A 19,565-nucleotide genomic window follows, 5' to 3' on the forward strand; every position below is an offset into this window, starting at 1 on the left:
AGCTGGAAAGAACCCAGATGCCCCTAAACAGAGGAATGGATACAGAAAATGTGGTACATTTACACAATGGAGTACTACTCAGCTATTAAAAAGAATGCATTTATGAAATTCTTAGGCAAATGTATGGACCTGGAGGCCATCATCGTGTGTGAGGTAACCCAATCACAAAAGAACTCACACAATATGTACTCAATGATAAGTGGATATTATACCAGAATCTTTTAATACCCAAGGTATAAGATACAATTTGCAAAACACATGAAACTCAAGAATGAGGACCAAAGTGTGGACACTTTTCCCCTTCTTAGAATTGGGAACAAAACACCCATGGAAGGAGTTACAGAGATGGTTTGGAGCTGAGATGAAAGGATGGACCATATAGAGACTGCCATATCTGGGGATCCATCCCATAATCAGCTTACAAATGCTGACACCATTGCATACACTAGCAAGATATCGCTGAAAGAACCCAGATATAGCTGTTTTTTTGTGAAACTATGCCGGGCCTAGCAAACACAGGAGTGGATGCTCACAGTCAGCTATTGGATGGATCACAGGGTCCCCAATGTAGGAACTAGAGAAAGTACCCAAGGAGCTTAAGGGATCTGCAACCCTATAGGTGGAACAACAATATGAACTAACTAGTACCCCCCAGAGCTCGTGTCTCTAGCTGTATATGTATCAGAAGATGGCCTAGTTGGCCATCAGTGGAAAGAGAGGCCCATTGGTTGTGCAAACGTTTTATGCCTCAGTACAGGGGAACGCCAGGGCCAAGAATTGGAAGTGGGTGGGTGGGGGAGCATGTAGGGGACTTTTGTGATAGCATTGGAAATGTAAATGAAATAAATTCCTAATAAAAAACATAAAATTATTACATGTTTGCCTGTTTGTCTACTTCTAAGGTCTTTTATTGAGATTTATAATGCTATATAGAAATCATTTTAGTGCAAATATTCCCGGGAAATAAAATTTACAAGAAAACGGTTTTTGTTGTTGTTGTTTCCATTCAGCATACCTATAATTGCAAAATTCTGTCTTGATTATTATTAAATGGGTGATTAGCACAAGATCTACCCATAATAGACACTGTAATTACCATATCAAACATTCTTCAGACTTTGTAACTAGGGTTATTGTTTGGAAAGGGTGCATAGTATGCTTGATGGGATTGATCTGGGAATCATGTTCCTCCTCACTCTGCTATGCTTTCAGAATTCCCACCAGTGATTCTAGCTCTTTTCTAAGGTTTTCTGTCCAAAAGTCCTGCTGAAGACACCATGAAATTAAACCTAACAGCAATTCATTGTCAACATTTTAATTGTACAAATTATAACTCTAACACAGGTAAATTTTGTTTGTACAGTTTATAATTATACCACATGAATAAATTGATGGCATGCCTGCAACTCTTTTCCCACTAATTTCTTGAGTGTAGATGTAATAAATAATACATCTTATGGACATGGACTTAAAAAAAAGCCTGTTCTAAATGTAATGAAATACAACAATCTACCTAAGTGGAATTAGGGTGAAGGAGATATTTTTTTGAAATAAGAATGCCTGCAAATGTTTAATGAATACTGGGGAAAGATTTGTCTCTTGTGAACAGTGTCTGCCCATGAAAACTTATTAAGCTAATGCTTGCAAATTCAATTTCTTTTTGAAGTAAGAATAAGTGTTAATCAAACCCCAACCTTTCAAGTTGTATGACCTCTATTACCCTGTGAGCACACATGCATGGCTGAAAATAAGTAAAAGAATTAGGTGTTCACATTCTTAGAAAACTGCTTAAATGGCCTTAAGATTCTTCAAGTGGCAAATGTATTTGGGGATGAGAATATGGAAGTGCAGAACCTCATGTTCTATGTGGACTGTCTTTCTCCATATAGAATGTGGGGCTATAATGAGTGACAATTACTTTTATAACAAATAAAGCAACATGAGAGTAGAGAGAATGTTAGGTATCAGTAATTCTGCAGTCAGGAAGCTGTCATTTCTTATTCTCCAGTATTCAGCAGATCATCATTCATTAGGTCTAAGGCATTCTCAGGCACAGATCAACAAAATTTAACATCCAGTCTTTCAAATTAATCTCTTATTCCTTCTACAGCTCAACATGATAATCAGCATTCCTCTAAACACTGCTCTGTAATTCTCCATCTTATGCCTCTAATCAAAAATTTCAGTCATGAAATAATATGGTTGACCTCTTTTACTCCCTTAAACCTTTGTTAGGTCAGGAAGTGTGAAGACTGATATTTTATCTATTGGTTGGCTAACATGCAGCTTATCATACTTTCGTGGATGCCTGTAGACAAGGGTCTTCTGGGGCACCGAGGAGAGACATGGTTAATAAGTTCTCAGATGGAAATCGCAGCTCCATGCTTTCAAAGGCTATCATTCCATCAACGTCTATGAGGGCAGATGGGGCAACCCAAGTGTGTGTTCCTTAAAAACATAACTTTTATAACTCAGTCAAGAAACACTGAGCTTTGAAAATTGCTTATTTTATTAGAACCCAGAATGAAATTGCTCTCTTCTTCCCCTTCAAGTAGACGTTACCTTGATGATCCTACTTAGGAAACAGAACTGCCCTTTCCTTTTAGTAAAAGCAATGTCTCTATTGTGCAAGGCTGTGTGCTACATAAACACCAGTAAAAAGAGATTTCAGAACTCAAAGTGTTCTGAACCTTGCAGAAATGTCTGCAAGCAACTGCTCTTAAACTACTTCTGTCATGCTAAAAAGCCATGCTAATCTTTTACTCCTCAAAATCAATTTTCTGTGACAGTGGCACACTATTTAATGTTATGAGGATTGATTTATTTTTATACTTTTTACTTAGCTGCTATAAACAGTTTAAATAAATCCATATACCTTTTTTCTCTTTAAGCTGATGAAAGTCACTGAAAATGCAGCATAATTAAGAAATTCCTTTTTTAGCCTTCAGAATCTAATGATATTATCCTGAGTTGCACAATATAACAAGAGACTGCCATATCCAGGGATCCACCCCATAATCAGCTTCCAAACGCTGACACCATTGCATACACTAGCAAGATTTTGCTGAAAGGACCCAGATATAGCTGTCTCTTGTGAGACTAGGCCGGGGCCTAGCAAACACAGAAGTGGATGCTCACAGTCAGCTATTGGATGGATCACAGGGCTCCCAATGGAGGAGCTAGAGAAAGTACCCAAGGAGCTAAAGAGATCTGCAACCCTATAGGTGGAACAACATTATGAACTAACCAGTACCCCGGAGCTCTTGACTCTAGCTGCATATGTATCAAAAGATGGCCTAGTCGGCCATCACTGGAAAGAGAGGCCCATTGGACACACAAACTTTGTAAGCCCCAGTACAGGGGAAAGCCAGGGCCAAAAAAATGGGAATGGGTGGGTAGGGAATTGGGGGGAGAGTATGGGGGACTTTTGGGATAGCATTAGAAATGTAATTGAGGAAAATACGTAATAAAAAATACGATTTCAAATATTATTTTAAAAATTGCATCAAAACATCATATAAACAATGAATAGTAAAATGACTCACTCTCTAACAGTTTGTTTTTAAAAGTTAGGAAAATTGTTTTTTATCAGAATTTTGTACCACCACTTCCTAAGATGTTGTCTGTATTTTACTTATAGTGTATCTGTAAGGTCAATATTCTAATTTTAAGTATCAAATACCAACAATTCTAACCAATTATTAAGAGTATAAGAAGAAATTCACTCTTCAGTTTACAGAATACTTTCTGATGGAGATTTGTGATGCATTAGGTTGGAACTGCAGGAGGAGTACCAAGAATCTACAAGGTTAAATATCGATGCCAAAGTTTTGTAAAATAAAAATGTATAATTCAGATTCAAGTCTAAATAACTGTATATGAAACAAGGGACTGGGGATTTCACATGCTTAGATGTGTCCTATACTAACCCATTCTATTCACATTTGGTTCTGCTGCAGTGTTCTCCACTGCTTTTATAGTTTTCCTCTCCTTTCACATTGGTTTATAAATTATGTTCCCTGGAAAAGAATTCTTTTGCTCCCATACACTAGTTTTCTTTTATTCCCCACATATTTACATCACACTTTGTCAGATCAGGTGCTGGTGTTATTATATCTTTGCAAGCATTCTTCACTGTTGAACCTTGCAGCATATTTTGATTGCATTTTTTCCCATACAGCTTGTTAGTGCCTTCTGTTAACATCTTGTATGTTTCCTATAGCCTATTTTGTATGTACTATGATTGTTGCTTTTTAAGCTTACAATGAGAAGTGCAAAATCATTTTGAAAGCATCAAGTAAGCTACTTGTTATGATTTGAATGTAAAGCCTGTGCCCAGATGCTTGTTACTGAAGGATTTGTATGGAGCTACCAGTGTTATCTGAAAACTTTAGGAGGCAGTTTGCATTGACATATGCAGGACACACTAAACGAGTTCCATGACTATCTTGTTACAGGCTGCTTCTTTTTTCTTGTGTCAGTGACCACATTTAAAATAATCTCAGAGAGACCAGAATGTGTTTATGTCACATTCACGAATGTAAACATAGCACTTCCTCTGGGATTAATTTGACCAAGATCAAGTCTAAATTTGACTTCTCTACTTCTCTACTTATATCTTCAGCCTGTCTGTAGCCTTTTGGTTATGTATGTCTATTTGGTGTCTGACAGTCTGTATGTCCTCTGTCTGAGATATATTGTCTATGTCTATCCTGTTCCTAACAAAGGGCTTCATTCTGTATTTATTGGGCAACACAGAAAACATGGCATGGTGGAAGAGAAGAGGGATTCTTTCTAGACATCTTTAACAGAGTTTTACAAGGGAAGAAAATCACCTTACTGACCTGAACTAATCCAAAGTAGTAAAGCACACTGTAAACAGACATTATCATGATATATCCATTTGTTCACGTTTATGGTGGGTATTTATTATATAAGGTTTTTGTCAACCTTTTGGCTACTTTCATCAAAGGATTACCACAACACAGGAATACACACATATATTACTCTGGGTCAAGGGATAAAAGACTACATAATTTAAAATTAAAACTATACAATAACTTAGGTTGTAAAAACTATGTGGTGCCATAGAGATACAGCGACAAAGGCAATTTATAAAAGAAAGCATTTAGTTAGGAATTAGGGGTTGCTCCAACTTTCAGACAGATATCCATGACTGTTCTGGCAGGAGCAAGTCAGCAAGCAGGAAGGCCTGGCACTAGGGCAGTATTTTAGAGGCTACATCCTATCTTTACAAATTAGAAATGGAAAATAAGAGAGTAAGCCTTGGGTATGCTTTTGAAACCTCGAAGACCATCCTCTGTGACACAGCTCTTCTAAGGCTACACCTCATAATCTTTCCTGCAACAGTTCCACCAACTATGGATACAGCATTCAAATATATGAGTCTATGTTGGCCATTCTCATTCAAACTCTCACCTAGAGGAAATTAAAGGTATTAGAGTGCTGCTGTCTTAAAGGTTGGTTAAACTCAAAGAGGCTGAGTACACTGTAAGTCGCATGCTAAATCTTAAGTGATGTCAAGGCATATTAACTTTGATGTGAGGTCCAGCAAATATTCAGTGTCTTTGAGTATAAGAAAGATTTCTGCGGAAGACTATCACTACACTCTGGGTTTTTGCTTGTTTGTTGCTCTAAGGGGAACCATCTACTCTATTATACACAGGGACACCATGATGTTATCCAAAGTTTCCCCCAAAAGGCCAACCAACCAGGAGCTGAAACGTGCAAAGATATAAGTGCCATTGCTCAGTTAAATTGTTTATGTCACGAGCTTTGTTACAGTGTGGAAAGTTTCCACATCATTGATCAGTTAGTCATGTATTTATCAAGAGTGATGGAATGTGTTATGAATTATAAAGATTCATGTAGGAAATGGAAACGCATGAACCCAAATACTCTGGCTTTTAGCTAAAGTTATATTTTGAGAACACATTTTTCAAATAGGTTAGTTATCTTTACTGTGATATATTTTATCACTCAAAACGATTTAAATATGCTATAAAGGAGAAAGTTATTCATAGCCTTATGAACAGGAATAGTTAGGGAAACAATTCTTACACTATAAATTTATCATGAATGTATTACTTGGGAAATTCTTCCCAATGTGATGTTACATTTGTTCACAGAATCAAAAGTTTAATGTTATTTTCTCAAACTTAGATGACTATCTCATTAATTCTCTATCAGAAAGGCACAGAAAATAATATAACTTAAGTATGGCAGGCACATATGCAGTACCATTTCATCCATGTCACACAGAAGAGATGTTTGTGAAGCTCAATTTATATCTAAAACCCCCAAAGGAAAGTCACAATGAAGAAGGTTACATGGCTCCATGAGGTTGGTATGCATTTTCATGAACTGGGAGCACTTAGGTCTGACCAGGCTGAGTACCAAGGTACAAGGTAGTAACATAAGATGGTCCTGAATGGCGTATTCATGGAAGAAAGTCCTTTGAAATTCCTCAGATATGATTTATTTCTTTGTGTATGAGTTTTTAAGCCTGCAAGGCAATATTTTATTGCCACCAAATCCATATGTTAGCAATGTAGTCAGAAACTCTTATTCAAAACTGGTTGCTACTGTGCTTCAGAACTTTTAGGATTTCATTTAGAAAAAAAATCCAGTACCCCCACTCTATGATACATACAACATCCAGCGGGACTGATGCCTATAGGCTCATCAAACAAACTTCATGAACAAGATGTGCTTGACTATACAAAATATAGTAAATGAAGAGAATGTTAAAAATTTAAATTTCCTATTCAAGGAGTTTCCTGTCACATTTTGCTACCAACCTACTTTGTATAAAGCTCCTAAGCATTACCAAAATAAAGTAAGGCAAATCAAAAAGAACCATGTGTTCACTTCTAGAACATTTTAGATGTTTGCATTGTTTTCAAACTACTAGAGATGTGTAGTGTTAAACTTTATGACCTGCCATATTAGGAAATAGCAGACTATTTAAATGGTGTTTAATAACTAAATCAAAGAGTATTAAATTCAGTTAAATGAAATTTCGTTTAACTTACAATTATATTCAAACTTCATAGAACGTATGTGGAGGTTTGGTGCTTGGCCTTGGGTGGAAAGCATGCAGGCATGGCAGATCTGAGTGAGTACACAGAAGATAGGTGTACCATACAGGTTGCGCCTGGCATTATCATGTCAGTGGATATATTGGGATTAGGAGATCCTGACAGAATGGAGCACAGGCTTGTGTCATAAACAAGAGGGCAGTGAGCATTTATCTGTGGAAGATGAATCATGAATGCTGCTGTCGCTACTTCCTTCCTTATTGTCTCCATAGATAAATGAGCCCAGCATAGGCTCCGGGAATAGACCATTGATAATTTCTAGCCTCACCCTAACTATGCAACACCTGCACTGTTGAAAGAACAGGAAAGGGGAGGGGGGGAAAGAAAGCAGGCTGGGAAACCGGAACTCCTCAATTGTTATTATGTCTGAGTTACTTTAAGAGGAGAAAAAGGCATTCTAATATAAGAAACTTAAAAATAAGTGCCATTTCTTGTGAAAACAACGGGAGTGCCAGATGAAACCAAGTAAAAGGCTAAACCAAATGCAGGCGCTTCGCTTCTCTGTTGGGCAAAGAAGGAAAGAGAGCAGAGGACTCTAAATAAGTTGTAAGGAAGGAAAATGTGACAGAAGGAACTATATCAAGCTGCAATCTCCAGAAGGCATTATGCATTGAGGGTCAGTGATGGTCACTTTACACAGGGATGCCAATAACTGTGCTCACATAAAAAGTGTGCTTAAAAAGGAGTGGTTTACTTTGTACACAAGAAAAGTGAACCAACCAGTCAGTCAGAGTACATTATGGCAAGATCTTTTCTTCCTAACGTTCATTAAGATATAGATGTGCATGTATATAGTTACATGTACACTTAAAAGTATATATATATATGTGTGTGTGTGTGTGTGTGTATACACCTAATACAAAAAGGCTACTGCTGTTTCTGGTATATACACCATCTTATTAATGTGATACTACAAACCCTTTACTGTATATGTATTATATCATAAATTATGAAAATTTGAAGTGAAATTCCTTTTCTCAAAATGTTTTAGAGCAAGTTAGGAAATAGCTCAGTTGATGAATGGTTTTCTGTACAAGCTCAGGGCCTCAGAACCCATGAGAAAATGTCAGGTATGGCAGCATACACTTGTAGTCTGAACCCGAAGAAAAATACCCAAAGTTGACCTCTGATCTCTCTCTATACCTATCCATGTGCAGAAGCAAAATAGAAAAAGACAGAGAGAAAGTACCTAAGAGCTGAAGAGGTCTGCAACCCTATAGGTGGAACAACAATATGAACTAATCAGTAACCCCCCAGAACTCGTGTTTCTAGCTGCATATGTAGCAGAAGATGGCCTCGTCGGTCATCAGTGGAAAGAGAGGCCCATTGGTCTAGCAAACTTTATATGCCCCAGTACAAGGGAAAGCCAGGGCCAAGAAGTGCACGTGAGTGGGGTAGGGGAGCAGGTCGGGGGGGAGGATATAGGGGACTTTTGGGATAGCATTTGAAATGTAAAAGAAGAAAATATCTAATAAAAAATTAAAATAAAAAAGAAAAAGACATTTTGTGAAGCACTATCACTATCCTATAAAATGTTCAGTCACAAAGGAACAAATGATATGTATATGTCTTCAGAAAACCATAGTTAAGCATGGAAATAAATTAGTGGGCACAATAGTCAGCCAAAGTTTACTTACAGTACACATCCACTCGGATCGACTTTATTGCTGGTGACCCCAAGCCATTCTCTGCTTTACAGTAATATCGGCCTCCTTGGTGTCTCTGAATGTTTGTAATCCTCAAAGTCTCATTGAAGACACTTGAGTCTTGGAATCTGTCAGAGGCGCTTCCTGCTGTTTTGGTCCACCTGATCTGAGCAAGCACCAACAAAGATTGTTACTTTAGGTTGGTTTTCCACAGACAATCAAGCAGCAGTTAGTCATCTGAAGAGATGCCCTGTGCCCCTTTTCTATCATGTTTGTGGAGAATTAAAATATATGTACCAAATTGAATCCCAAAATTGCAAGCACCAATATCTTCACTTTAGAGTACACATCATTTGGATTCAGCTGCATGAAATTTCTCAATAGTCCAATCAGGTTGAAGGCAAAACATAGTAGAAACATGATTCAGTTTCTGTGTCTACTGTGCATCTCAATTTTTCTCATACATTCCTGAACTTTGGTAAGTACCTTTTATTATTTCGAAGAAATAGACTCTCATTTCATTTTGGACATGCTTCATTATTTTATTTAGAAATTTCTTGTTGGTTTAGATAATGTAGGCATATTACCATAATGGCTTATTGAGATTATGTATAATTTTATACACCTGTTTTTTAAAAGAGTTTTTTTTTTATTTAATGGCTTTGCTTTAATAAGCCTACAAATGATTCGCTATTTTGAAAATTGGAATTCACTTTACATCAATAATTATTTTCAAAAATGTGTAAACTTTTTCAAGGAGTGCAATCCTATTAAACTGTCAAAACAATTTGAATATCTAAAACCATCCATTATAAACAATACCATTCTTTTAAACACAGCTGTGCGCAACAGATTTTGTGTTTGCTAGCAATTACTACTGGTATTCAACTTAAATTTTGTGTGTTTTCATATATAAAACCTGAACAAAGCCACATGCTGATATTGTATAATGTTACAAGTTAGAAAATGAAAACTTATTGTTTCTGATTTTCTCTTTTCCTTTCCTGGGTACATATTTTAAAATATTATTTAGGGTATGAAACAACCGATGGAAATACTCTGCTTAAATGTGTAAAGTGATATATATGTTGAAACATGGAGAAGCTGAAATAGGAGTTGTCAAGCTTGAAGCCCTATAATGCTACTCAGTAACATTAGCTGCACATGCTACACACTAAATCCATAATGTAATTGTATTAAACTGTCTTTAAAAAGTTTGTCTTATATAATAACAGGATAAGTATAATCATGTTTATTCTGTACTGTAAATGCAACAACAATTTACCTAGAATCACTAAACTACAAGAAATAATGGATATTTATTCAAATCTTTGTGTATGTATAGAAAACTTCAGAAAGTAAATGTAGAACGCATAGCCAAGCAGCTTATTAGTTATCTTATCTGAAAAAAACTGTAAGGATCATGATAGTTCTACTGAGCTATCTAGCATTTTGCTTTCATTTAAATTTCTATATCTACACTAAAACTAAGGGATATTTAAATAAATGATAATTTTGGGTTTGAGTGGAGATTATTGCCTTACTTAAGAAAATATAATGTTGTCTTCAGTATAGTATATACTAAAATTCTAATTGCTATACAGCATATTTTTAAAACATTTCAGTATCATGTTAAATCTGATATAGAAAACTAAATGTTTCAGAATACAAAAGGTCTGAATTAAAAAGTCAAAGAAATGACCAAGTTTTTTCCTCATTTGTAAATTATGTGGTTAATATACATAATATCTTTAGACAAAATTGTTTTAGTATTACACATGGTTAAGGAGAGATGAAGACATATGTGTGAGAGACCAGGGGGCGGACTGGATGCAGATCAAGAGAGAGTCAGTCAAGATACACACAATCAAGACCCACTCAGGACACAGACCATCAAGAAACAGTATTTTTAACCACAAAACACTGAGACAGTTTTAAAAGTTGTTGAAGATCATAATCACTTTGTTCTTTTTTATTTACTTGTTTATTTATGATGATTCTTCATAAGTTAGTTTTAAAACTAAAATTACATTACATTACCTTCCTTCCTTCCTTCCTTCCTTCAGCTCCCTCCCAATGACACCCCCTCCCCTCTAAGTTCTCCTTACTCTTAGGTTGATAGCCTATTTTTCTTTATTATTGTACATAAATAGATAGCTAGGTATATATCAACATGCATACATACATATGTACATACATAAATGCATGCATACATATGGGTGGTTACCTCTCTCTCTCTCTCTCTCTCTCTCTCTCTCTGTCTCTCTGTGTGTGTGTGTGTGTGTGTGTGTGCGCAAGGCAAATTAATACAAGTTTGGGATTTCATCTCACTTTAGTTAGAATGACTAAGATCAACATGTCTCCTGACAACAACTTCTGTAAAGTTCTGTAAAGTTTCTGTAAAGAAAGTAAAGTGCTCTTTCACTTTGGTACAGAGAAAGAGTGGTTGCAGCCACTCCTGAAATGAGTGTGGCGGATTCTCAAGAAGCTAAAAAGAAATCTACTACATGCTGCACTCATTGACATAAGCCCAAAGGACTCAAGATCATGCTCCACAGATATTTGCTAAGCAGTGTTCATTACCACTGAATTTGCAATAGTTGGGAAATGGAAATAACCTAAATGTGCTTCAACAGATGAAGAGATAATAAAAATGTGATAACTATTCACAGAAAAATATTTCTAAACTGCAATTATTCACTTATTCTTCAACAAACAGATATTGGTAATCTATACAATCTCTTTTTTTAGACCTATTGTTAAAGCTATGCCATGTTAACAATAATCAGAAAATTACATTTTCTAAGACAAATGACTGACATGTATTATGGTGGTGTGATTGTCTTTCGTATCAGTTTAATGGAACCCTATAAGCCAGAATCTTTTATCAGCTCCTGCACATGGTCTATTCAAGGGGATTTTGTGTTTGTTTGGTTGTTTTTTTTTTTTTATTTTTTGCAAATATGCAAAGAAAATATGAATCTACACTTATATTTAGTCAGAAAGGCATGCCTATTCAAAAGCCTTTTTAGAGAATCTTGCTTCATCCACACTAAAACTCCACAAGTGGTAGGTTTTCAACATTTTTGCACAGTATAATCTAAAGCCACATGGAAAGACTTTCCTCTACTCCATTATATGAAGACCCATCAATTACTTTTGCTCTTTGAATGAAACTTTTATTCTGCATTATATTTTTAACATTGTATATTAGTCATCTGGAAGATATCCACTGAGCTACAAGGGTCTAAATAAGGATCAATTACTAGATTTCACCATTGTAAGATGCGGTTGAAAGCACATATAATAGTTCCCTCACCAGTCTCATCATTAGAGCCTTTAAATGTTGGAAAGCCATTATATTAACTCTCTCAAATTATCATCTTTCTTTTTTGACCATATTATTTATATCATATATTATAAAATCACAATATATTATATAACCGTATATTATATAATATACATCTCATATATATACATATACATATCCATATCTATATTTACCTCTATCTATCTATATATCTATCTATCCATCTCTCTATATATCTTTTAGGGAAAATGGGGAATAGTCATTACATTCATATAAAATGTTTACAACATATACAAGTCTGAGTCACCACATTTTTAAGAATAATCTTCCTTTTAAATAAAATATTGAGGAAAACTAAGTGGCTAGTACATGAAAAAGCATAGTCACATGATTGTCTTTACTTTAGGGTACCATTTTTTGCCAGTAACAAGCTTTTTTTTTTTAAAGGACATTATATACTTTGTCGCTCAAAAACATTACAGCTTCGTGGTAAGCATGTGGTAGTCAGTGATAAAGGTTTTATTAAGTTGATAGCAGTGCGTTTCTTTTGCTTGAGTGGCATTGGCTCACCACCCATTTGTTGGGCACCATCGTTGCAAAGGCTACACAGCAACAAAATGTCATTTTTCCTAATAATCATCGTAAGCATCACAAGTCACCCCCAGAGAGCTCTGTAGCCACCATCTTGAAAACACTTTCTGTTAAAAGTACAGAGATAATCACACAAACAGGAGATATAGGACATCACACAGGTGGCATTTTAAAGAAAAATAAGAGAAGATTGTTTACAAAATACTGTGGAAACAGTGGAATGTATATGTAGAAGGAGGAACGAGCTGTTTCTATAAGTGGCCTCTTATGCTAAGATAAATTCTGGGTCCACTGGAGGTTTAAATGTAGAAAACAGATAACTTGACAGTCCTTAAGATCAAATGGTAGAGTCTGTTGCAATGCTGTAGTATCCAAAACTTAATCTAAGATGCTCCCAAATCTTAAGAGTAATTCAATCAATATACCAATTATTTTAGAACTATACATCAGAATATATCACAAAGAATGTCAGAACTCATGGATAGCAATTAATCGTGTACATTATTTTTACATATATATCATTTATAGTGTAATAAGTGAATAAAAATAGCAAGACTAAAAAGTTGGGACTTAAAAAGGGGACAAAATGAACATGAAGCAGGTGAGGATTTTCTTAGCATTTTCATCTGAAGTATATTAATAAAACCAGAGTAAATAAAGAAGGACTTCAAGAATAAAATGGCAAAAATTCTTTTCATAAAAGTTTATGAACGATGGGATAGATGCAAATATTCTAACTTTAACTTAGCAATTTCTAACTACAACTTATATTATTGTTCTATTTGTGGAAGAACAGATAAAATGAACCTCCTGCAAAGAAAAAAAATCCTGAGAAAATAGGTCAATTGTGGAGTGCTTGCTTAATATGCTTCAGGTGATGTGTTCCATTTACAGAGTCAACAAGGGAGCAATCATGTGTAGGACTGGCATCAGAACCAACTACCCAGGGTTACTGAAGTCAAGAATTTAGGAGATGGACCTACTACCATTACATTATTAAATTGGAATCCCTCCAAAAGCTGTTCAAAATATTTCTCCCTTTACCCACAGATAAGTGTAATCCTGACCACTCAACAATGAAATGTCTCTTTGCCACAGATAAAGACCATTACAGAAAAACCACACCAACTACAACAGAGTTACAAAGCCTAGTTCCAACTGACACATCTGCAACATGACTTCTAAACCTAAGACTCTGGAATCATCAGAATGATTGCAAAAGTCAAAGGAATATGGTGTTTGCTGTGAAATTTTCTCCAACAAATGTCAGAAGCCACACACACAAAGTCTCACTAAATGGCTGCTAAAACATGACCAGAACAAAGAGGACACCTAAAGATGTGTTACTATAGATAGGGAAAGCTCAGGAAACCTCAGCCCTAGTGAAAGAACTACAAGGAACTAAGGAAAGCAGAGACTGGAAGCAATTGTCTCCCCAGTGGATGAGCACACAAACTTGTTATGTGATGCCAAGTGATCAGCCCAGAAAGCATGTTTATAAGTATGTAGTGCACGTGTGAGTGTGTGTGTTTGTGTGTGTGTGTGTGTGTGCATTGCATGTCAGTGTATTCTTGCTTTGCAATTAAAATAATTCCAAACTAAAATTATTTAAATCAATATTATATATTTCATGGGCCTCTCTCCTAATTTTGATCTTCATGAAACCTGTATATTGAAAAAAGGCCATCTCTTTTGCACAAGTTTAGTGTTAGCCAACTCCACACAAGTCTCAGTTTTGGGAAGCCTTGGAGGTGAGTTTTCTTGTGACTCTTGGGAACTGGCTTTGGGTTTTGGACCCACATAAACCAAAAGAAGAGCAATGGAACAAGGCCAACTTCCTCCCCGTACTAGGAATCTAAGCACTCTATTCCTGATCAGCAAAGCTCCAAAGTAATAGAGGTGTATTTCCTCTGGTTTACAATGACTTTGCGTACCATAACAAATCAGCTCTTGTTCCAAGTAAAAAGGCATCAGAGGCAAAAGGATCTCTGTGTCTTTGAGACTAACCTGGCCTACAGAGCAAGTTCTAGGACATCCAGGGTTACACAGAGAAACCCTGTCTTAAACAAAACAAAACAAAACTCCAATAACAACAACAACCACAACAAAGTGGTAGATGACAAAAAAAAAAATAAATATTTCTCTGTTAATTTGTTTGACCTTTAGTTCTGTTGTATAACTTCCTTGAATCTGATAATTAGAGAATTCTGTTTTACCAAAGAGCATACATGGGCTGGTCTGTGGCTCCCAGAACATATGTAGCAGTAGGCTGCCTTATCTGTACTCACAGAGAGAGGATATACCTAGTCCTGTAGAGACTTGGTGCCCAAGGGAAGGGGAATGCTGGGGGGTTGAGGTGGGGGTAGCTGGGTGGGTGAGAGGTGTGAGAGGGGTGGGGAGCACTTCTCAGAGGCGAAGGGGTGGGGGATGGGGTGAAGATCTCTTAGAGGGGGGACCAGGAAGGTGGGCAACACTTGGAATGTAAATAAATAAAATAATTAAATTTTTAAAAAAATAAGTTCCTGTACATTTGAGATTATAATATGATTACATAATTTCTCCTCTTGCTTCCCTCCCTTCAAATCCTCATTTTTAATTCTTTGCCCTATTTCAAATTTATGGCCAAGTTATTTCAAAATTATGGCTTCTCGTTTATATATATATATATATATATATATATATATATATATATATATCCAGATCTTTTGGGGTTAGACTCCATCTTAGAGAACCTGACCTAAATCTAATCTTGAGTTAACTAACACACTGATCCCAGAAAGAGTTTCCAGTTTAACTCCACCCCCCCCCCTTCCCCGCAACAAGACCTGCTTCTAGCACCAGTTTCCAGGTTAGTCCCCAACAAATTTGCACCTTTAGGCCCCTAATACTTCACTTTATAAAAATTACCAATCAGGAGGAAAGCAGAAGTTAAGTTTATGGTTTGGTTCCCAGCACCAGCCAGTTATGCTAAAGGCCATAATGCCCCCCTAATCAGATGCATACCAGGTTAGATAACCCCTTCTTGCATCTATAAATGCTTGCCTGAAACTAAGGTTAGGGCTGCTCCCTTCAGTTCTCCTGCTTCAGAGACAATGTTGTAGCCTAAGCTCCAGCTTGAATAGAGACCCTAATGCAGTTGCATAAGATTCAGCACATTGATGGACCTTGGGGTTCATGAACATTTCCTAACACAACATAGTAGTATTTTAAAATTTATTTTAATTGGGTATTTTCTTAATTTACATTTCCAATGCTATCCCAAAATTCCCCCATACCCCCCCACTCCCCTCCCCAACCACTCCCACTTCCTGGCCCTGGCATTCCCCTGTACTGAGGAGTATAAAGTATGCAAGACCAATGGGCCTCTCTTTCCACTGATGGCCAACTAGGCCATCTTCTGATACATATGCAGCTAGAGACACGAGCTCCGGGGTACTGGTTAGTTCATAATGTTGTTCCACCTATAGGGTTGCAGATCCCTTTAGCTCCTTGGGTACTTACTCCAGCTCCTCCATTGGGGGCTCTGTGATCCATCCAATAGCTGACTGTGAGCATCCACTTCTGTGTTTGCTAGGCCCCGACATAGCCTCACAAGAGACAGCTATATCAGGTTCCTTTCAGCAAAATCTTGCTAGTGTATGCAATGGTGACAGCGTTTGGAGGCTGATTATGGGATGGATGCCTGGGTATGGCAGTGTCTAAATGGTGCATCCTTTCATCTCAGCTCCAAACTTTGTCTCTGTAACTCCTTCCATGGTTGTTTTGTTCCCAATTCTAAGAAGGGGCAAAGTGTTCACACTTTGGTCTTTGTTCTTCTTGAGTTTCATGTGTTTTGAAAATTGTATCTTATATTTTGGGTATTCTAGGTTTCTGGGCTAATATCCACTTATCAGTGAGTACATATCATGTGAGTTCTTTTGTGATTGGGTTACCTCACTCAGGATGATGCCCTCCAGGTCCATCTATTTGCCTAGGAATAATGAATTTATGAAATTCATAGTAGTTTTTTAAACTAACATTTAGTATTTAAAAGTTAAGTATTTGTATTTTTTCATTTACACAATGTTTTTGTGCTACATTTTCATATATACACATATATTTACATATATATGCATGCTATATCATACACTCCATGTATATGATAATAATAAAAGGTTGGAAACCCTTATTGGAAACGAAGGCATGGATGAAACAATCAGAGAAATATGTAAACTGAATCACTCATGTTTAACACTAAAAGGTAAAGAAAACCACTATTCAGTAAAATGAAGATCAGGATAGACATTGAACAAAGTTTTAAAACACAAGAAATCAAGAAATGCAGTTTTAGTGAGAAATTCAATCAGTCTCATAGGAATTAAGAAATTTAGATAACATTTGGAAAATAGTGAGCATATAAGAATGTATAATAAATATACAAACTTTTCCACACACAGACTTCTTCTTATGCTTTTAAACTCTTTCTAAATTTATCATATAACCAAAAAGAAACGGAATTCTTATCAAGATTTTTGAGCAGTGATAGAGCAGGTAACTGGATTTAATTCAATGTGGTTATAAATATGTTTTTTAAAATATCTACTTATTTATTACGTATATAGCATTCTGCCTGCATGGATGACTCCAGGCCAGAACAGCGCACCAGAGATCATTATAGATGGTTATCAGTCACCATGTGATTGCTGAAAACTGAACTCAGAACCTCTGGGAAAGCAGTTTGTGCTCTTAAACTCTGAAAAATCTCTCCAGCCCCTAGTTATAAATATGTTTGAAGGGGTGACCAGTAGATGAAACACAACCATTGTTTAAAGACAAAATTTAAGACAGAAAGTTCTTATGGTGACATCAACAGATAGAAAGCTAATTTTCGACAAGAACATATTATTGAGTTTAAGCAATCCACAGAGGAAAGTAGAAAATGAATAGCTATATGTTTTTTTTTTTTTTTTTTTTTAATTGTGAGCCACCATGTGGTTGCTGGGATTTGAACTCCTGACCTTCGGAAGAGCAGGCGGGTGCTCTTACCCACTGAGCCATCTCACCAGCCCCATATAGCTATATGTATGAAGAGATAAATGAATGAACAAATAGCACTTCTCCTCTAAGTAACTGAATGTTCAACAATATAAATAGAATTAATTGTTATTTTCATTTTTCTCCTGGAGTTTCTTGTATGATGAGATTCCATAGAAAAGATGGTGGCTTTCAGGGTAAACTGGGCATAAAATACATGAGCAAAGCTCCATGAGCTATGTCAGTAACACTTAGAATGAATGAATGGATGGATGGATATATATATATATATATATATATATATATATATATATTCACAATAATATTTGAAGAAAAACACAGAGATTTATGGGATATAAAGCCTTAGAACAAATTAGCTATAAATAAATAAGATGTACTAACAGTTTCTTCTACAAAGGGAAAGATAGTCTATGATAGGTAACAAGTTCTAATGTGTTAGGCTGGCCAGTGCTTATTTAATTGTCCTGTGACACTAAGTAATTGGGCATTTAGTTTCGGTGGGGACATTTCATCTTGTTGTGTTGTTTGAGTTCAAGTGCAGGTCAAAAGTTACTCACCAACTAATCCAATATCTTACCTAGTATAAAGAAGATACATGGACAGCTGCTCATGATGGTTTACAAATTCTGATAAGCTGCCATACAACATAGTGTGGTCAAAATACTTAGCTGCAAGAAAGTTTTGAAACTAAACATTTTCCTGTGAAGAGAATATGTTATATCTGATGGTGTTAATAACTTTTAAAAACCATATAATTGCTTTTTGAAACAATTAACTAATTCCAAATGGGTCACACAAGAGTATGCCTTTTCAGATAAATGAATTATTCATTGTTCTTGTCTTTAAATCCTGTTACAACTGCACAATATCAGACATCTTTAAATAGAAAGAAGAGAAGAAAGGAGATCCACTTAGGATTCAGACTACAGAACCTCACTTAGGGCAAGATGGTTCCTAAAAAAACATCCTGCTCTGACTTTTGATATCATCAAGTCACTAGAACATTAAGTACTGATTTTCATAGCTTTAAATACAATCATTGTTTTCGATAATTTTAGGAAAGCATTACAAATCTTAAAACACAGCCCATAGGCTGGTCTCTGAAAGAGCATTCTGCAGCAGTGAATATGACCAAAAAATAAATAATGTCAAACATCATCTGAGCAGCATAATTATCCACAGATTTGGTACCAGAGTCATGAGAAACTGAACCTGAAAGTCCACTTACAGAGCATCAGCTTGAAAAGGTAGAAAGGGATATCCAGGGTGGCAATTATGAGCAGACAGTGTTCATTAGAGCTTTGAAAATAAAGGTTATTCTCATGTCTTGTGCGGGTATCAGGGAAAATTAGAGAGAAATAAGCTATCTCTGAATTATTTATTACAATAAATAGAGTACAGAATGGCATAAGGCTCTAGATAATACAGGTTAAATTTTTAATAAATTGTATCAGTGTGCAATGAATTATGGAACCATGGCACTTGCTTCTAATTCTGCTTTTGTAAGAAGAACTGCAATTTTCTGACAAGGTGATGAAAATTTAACCTGAAAGTTTCTATGTACAGTGAATAAGATGCTGGATGTTTTATTTGCCCTAAAACCAGACGGCTAGGGATCATGATTGCTTGCATGATTATATATACTACACATACATACAATAAATGGAGTTAAATCATTCTAAACTAACCTACAAATACACTCACACACACACTCACATATTCATTCACACGAAGACATTGAGACATACACATACGCAGTAGACTCTCGCAAGCTCAGATACAAAATACGTTCTCTCTTTCTCTCTCTCTCTCTCTCTCTCTCTCACACACACACACACACACACACACACACACACACACACA

General features: G+C 36.1%; 1 protein-coding gene across 2 annotated transcripts in view; it reads right to left on the bottom strand.

Moving 5' to 3' along the window:
- Positions 1–19,565, bottom strand: part of Mdga2 (MAM domain containing glycosylphosphatidylinositol anchor 2) — a 749,855-nt gene that overhangs the window by 310,534 nt on the left and 419,756 nt on the right. The window contains exon 3 of one of the 2 annotated variants that reach the window (XM_021179085.2): positions 8,759–8,928. Coding sequence is in view for 1 of the 2 variants with exons in the window: in XM_021179084.2 (XP_021034743.1) it covers positions 8,759–8,933 (175 nt within the window). In the remaining variant the exon portion in view is untranslated. Of the gene's footprint in view, positions 1–8,758; positions 8,934–19,565 lie in introns of both variants that reach the window. The other variant, XM_021179084.2, reaches the window with a different exon arrangement.

The sequence above is a fragment of the Mus caroli genome, chromosome 12 (genome assembly GCF_900094665.2).
Source record: "Mus caroli chromosome 12, CAROLI_EIJ_v1.1, whole genome shotgun sequence".
NCBI classification, from domain to species: Eukaryota; Metazoa; Chordata; class Mammalia; order Rodentia; family Muridae; genus Mus; species Mus caroli.